At 50.5% G+C, this 4,868-nt stretch overlaps 1 protein-coding gene across 1 annotated transcript; it reads right to left on the bottom strand.

Moving 5' to 3' along the window:
• Window positions 1–742: 742 nt before the first annotated feature.
• LOC142908576 (beta-1,4-galactosyltransferase galt-1-like) lies at window positions 743–4,286 on the bottom strand. The gene is made up of 2 exons (XM_076059337.1): window positions 3,696–4,286; window positions 743–2,580 (listed from the first exon to the last, which is right to left on the bottom strand). Exon 2 carries the CDS (start codon window positions 2,494–2,496, stop codon window positions 1,117–1,119), a length of 1,380 nt encoding a protein of 459 aa, XP_075915452.1. The 5' UTR covers window positions 2,497–2,580; window positions 3,696–4,286; the 3' UTR covers window positions 743–1,116.
• Window positions 4,287–4,868: the final 582 nt, after the last annotated feature.

Here is a 4,868-nt window from a genome sequence, read left to right as displayed (position 1 = left end):
CCATCTCCCTCGGGGCAGCAGCGGCCCGAGCACGGCTCTGCCTCAGGGCAGCATCGGGGGGCGTACATGTTGGGGAGGGGCTCATCTCTGCTTGGATGGTTGCTCGCGGTCACTTGACACACTTAAACCAATCCGGGGGCATACATGTTTGGGGGGGGCGCACCTCTGGTTGGCTGTTTGCTCGGGGTCACGTGACGCACTTAAACCAATCCGGAGGCGTTAATCACAGTCACAGAATGACAGAAGGACAGATCTGTGATATTATATATGTAGATAAAGAATAGTAATAGCATTTTGCTGTATATGTTTAAAACTGGTTTGCAAGATTGATAGTACGTGATAATGATGATTTCTGCTGAATAATCCATCGTGAAACTATCTAATGCAACAATTCAGAAATGTCAACTCCATGTATTGTTTAGGAATACATTAACATGGCTTTATAATTTAAAATGAGCTGTATGTATCAACAGCTGGTGTTGTTACATATTCAAATATACAACTATATACATTTGGATGTATAAATATATTCCTACTGAATCTATTGTAATGTTTAATGTGAGTCTTTACTAGCTCATTTAGCCCAAAACACTCAAATTATCACTCAAATTCAAAGTTTAATATCGTATGTGCATTTTTTTTATCACCACAGGATTTACTTTTTAAAATCCTGACACTCTGGGATTTGACTATCCTCCGTGGACATGAGTCGTGAAAACAATAAGCTCATTAGAGACTGGTAGAACATGCACACTGAACATTTATTTAAATAAATTTGTGCCACATTTTAAATGTTTTAACCTGAAAACATTTTGAGTGGTACTCCCAAAAGCAATAGAAATAATTAGGATTGGTTTAAAATAAACCAATGTTAACTTCCCTAGCTTCCATAAGACATACCAATACAAACCCTATTGTGCCCTGGTGGATTAAAATGCAGAAAAAAATTAAGATAACAAATTTTAACTGTAAACGCAATCATAAGATTAGCAAATAAATGTCCCATACATTGACCACATTCGCAAACGGAAAACTCACAAACACCGGTGTTTAACTCAAATTACAAGACCGCAAAAAACGCAAGATGACAATCAACGCCACCGCCGCCCGTTGTGCCTACTCATTCCAGAAGACCCTGTTGAGGACCTTGTTGACATTTCTGATCAGAGTGGCATTGTATCTCCACAGCGTGAGGTCCACGACCAGCGAGTCGAGCGGCAGGTCGGGCTGCTTGGGCGATCGGTAGTGGTGCGTGATCGCGGTGTCTCCGGGCACCGTCTGCGAGATGCCCAGCGCGTTGAGCGTACTGTGCACCGACGTCTGCAGCACCGCGCGTGGGTTCAGGATCATCTTGGTCGGGTTGAAGACCTCCGGCAGGTTTGGCTCCCGTCTAATGTGGCGCATGATGTTGACGCCCGGGATGGCGTTCCACGCCTGGAACTTCGACCCAAACTCTTCCGATACCGTGTAGGGAAACACGTGGTTTTCGAATGTGTAAATGTCGGCGCCGTACTTGTCGTTCAAGTACCGCGTGAGGTCCTTCCAGTTTGTGTGCTTCAAAGGGATGATCACTTCGTCGATGTCCGTGAGGACCAGGTAGCGCGTGCTGTACATGTGCCGATACACGCAGTCGTTCAGCGCCGCTATCTGGCCATAGTAGTGCAGCTCACCTGGGTGCTCGGGGTAGTGCCACCCTCTGGACACCCACACGTAGTCCGTGATGGGCCACTGAACGACCTCGACGAGGCCGGTCTTGATGTAGTAGAGGAGCACTTTGTTCAGCTCAGAGCTGCAGCTTGTGTTGTATACCGTCACGCGGCCCGCACCCAAGATGCGGTACATTTCGATCGCCTGCACGAACTGCAGGACGTTGCTGTAGTTCCCGAAGAGCGTGGAGATGCAGACGCTGAATTCCTGTGTGAAGGTGGGGGGCATGTAGAGCCGATTTCGCACGGGCATGAAGACCCACTCGGCCTCCTCCTCGTCCGGTATTGTGCGCATGCGCTGGACGGACACGTGTCCCGGCTCGCAGTCCAGCGGCTCCGTGCACAGGAAGTCAGCCGTGCCGTACGTGAAGTCAAAGTGATCCAAGTGGACGTAGGCGCTGGCGGTGACCGTCAGGATCTCCGAGTGCCCTCGGCAGCAGAAGTGGCAGGAGAGCACGTCCGGCTCATACCGGTTGGCGATGCCGATGATGCGTGTGCTCTGACCGGCCTCGCGCTGGTCGTGGTACGCCGACACCAAGAATATCTTGGTGTCGCGCACGCGCATCATCGACGTGTTCTGCAGCGCTCCCCGTTGCCCGCACAGTGTCACGTGGTTGATCTTATCGGAAGCAGACCCCGGCTTTGGCCTGAAGACGGACGAGTTGCCGAGTGCATCGAGGTCGCGAACGAGGAAGCCCGTCCAGCTGTACATGTACCAGATGCTCAGCAGCAATGAGACGCTGAGCAGCAGCAGCGAGAGGAACAGGACCGGGAGGCGTAGCTTCATCATCTTTCGAGGCGTGCAAGGAGACAAGACGTCTGGATCAAATCTCTAGACCGCCGTCTCAGGACGAAAAGTCTGATATCGCTCGGCCTGTGATTACATTTACGTAAAAACACACACACAGAGAGCTTCGCGTTAAAAATGCACAACACTTTACACAATTCCATTTCAGGTAAACCTCACAGAAAAACAAAAGCTCTCCAAAATCAAAAGACTGTATTGGCCTCAGGGCGGATATGTACAGGTACAACTCTCTGCAAGTGAATGCAATATTTGACGCTTGTGTTGCGCCTGAAACGTCGTGATTTAATTTAGTTTTTATTTTTGTTTTATTTTATTTTTACATACGTGACTTTACCGAAAGAACCAAAGAGTAACCATACGATAACCTGGATATAAGCATGCGTTAAATGTATTGCTAAACAATACGCTCCCAGCAGCACTGATCCTGCAGCTGTCAGAACGGTGAAATTGTTTTTTATTTCTCTCAATTTCAACAGATGATCTAAATAGTCGTGGCCAATAATAATTCGTTTTACGCAAACATCAACATATTTCTTTGGTGTTATTTTAGTCTTAATACTGGCCAATACTAATTATAAAATCTATTGAAATTGAGAGAAATACAAAATATTGTCAACCAATTACACAGCCACCACCACAACCAGAGCCGCAACCACCACCACCACAGCCACCACCACAACCAGAGCCACCACCACCACAGCCACTACAACCACCACCACCACAGCCACAACCACCACAGCCACCACCACAGCCACCACAACCACCACCACCACAGCCACCACCACAGCCACCACCACCACCATAGCCACCACCACAGCCACCACAACCACCACCACCACAGCCACCACAGCCACCACCACAACCACCACAGCCACCACCACAGCCACCACAACCACCACCACCACAGCCACCACCACAGCCACCACAACCACCACCATAGCCACCACAACCACCACCACCACAACCAGAGCCACCACCACCACAACCACCACCATAGCCACCACAACCACCACCATAGCCACCACCACCACAACCACTACAACCACCACTACGACAACCACCACCATAGCCACCACTACCACCACCACAGCCACCACCATAGCCACCACAACCACAACTACCACCACCACAACCACCACCATAGCCAGCACTAACACGACCCCAGGCCGCCACCACCGCACCTGCCAGTCGAGGGCGCTGTGCTCCTCCTGCTGCTGTTCCTCTCCGTAGAAGCGCCGCTTCGCGTCGCCCTTCGGCTCGCACGCGAAGCTCAATGCAGCCCGCGGGCACCGGCGGCAGCAGCAGCACAGAGGGCAGCAGCAGTAGCAGAGGGCAGCAGTAGCAGAGGGCAGCAGTAGCAACAGAGGGCAGCAGTACAGAGGGCAGCAGCAGCAGAGGGCAGCAGTAGCAGAGGGCAGCAGCAGCAGCACAGAGGGCAGCAGCAGCAGAGGGCAGCAGTAGCAGAGGGCAGCAGTAGCAACAGAGGGCAGCAGCACAGAGGGCAGCAGCAGCAGAGGGCAGCAGCAGTAGCAGCAGAGGGCAGCAGCAGTAGCAGCAGCAGAGGGCAGCAGCAACAGAGGGCAGCAGCAGCAGAGGGCAGCAGCAGTAGCAGAGGGCAGCAGCAGTAGCAGAGGGCAGCAGCAGAGGGAAGGGCCGTACCCGATTCAAGAGCTGAATGGCTCACAGGGTTATACCAAATACATGGAACTGAACTGGGCCGCGTTGCCGCCAGCACCACGTGCTTCCTGCTGACCTCTGACCCCGCCGCGCGCTTCCTGCTGACCTCTGACCCCGCCGCGCGCTTCCTGCCGACCGCTGACCCCGCACTTGAACCACGACCCCGCCGATCTATGGCTGATTGTGTTAAGTTATATAAAACATATAAATATACCATATACACTTCGTATTCACAATGTACAGCTAAAATTGACAGTGTAAATGTATTACAATATTCTTGGTTCTTTGCGGTAAAGTCAGGAAGATAGAAAATAAAAATAATAAAATAACATTTTCAAATAAAAATAATAAATTGAACATTAAAAATAATAAAATCATAAAAGCAATGGTTTCTGCCTGTAAATTTTGCGTGCAAACAGTTGCTGAGTAGAGGCCCAACACGCGAGGCGGCCAGGCACAAACAGCACTCTGATGGGAGCTGTGGTTGATGGGAGTGGAACGCGGTTCTTGATCTGAGCCAGAGTCATGATTTGTTGTACGTGCACGTGTGACATTCAAGGCAGGGGTAAGCCTGTGGTCACAATCCTGCCTTGTGCTCAAAATGTCAATGAGCCAGCAACAAACAGTGCAAAAGAGAAGCGTCAACACACTTCCTGCAATAAGCAAGGTAATAAGAA

Source organism: Petromyzon marinus, unplaced genomic scaffold (genome assembly GCF_048934315.1).
Source record: "Petromyzon marinus isolate PM22_M1 ecotype Great Lakes invasive population unplaced genomic scaffold, UKy_Petmar_22M1.pri1.0 PM_G_Scaffold_10, whole genome shotgun sequence".
NCBI lineage: Eukaryota > Metazoa > Chordata > Hyperoartia > Petromyzontiformes > Petromyzontidae > Petromyzon > Petromyzon marinus.
Note: the sequence above shows the minus strand (reverse complement) of the source record. Positions and strands in the feature narration are given on the sequence as shown.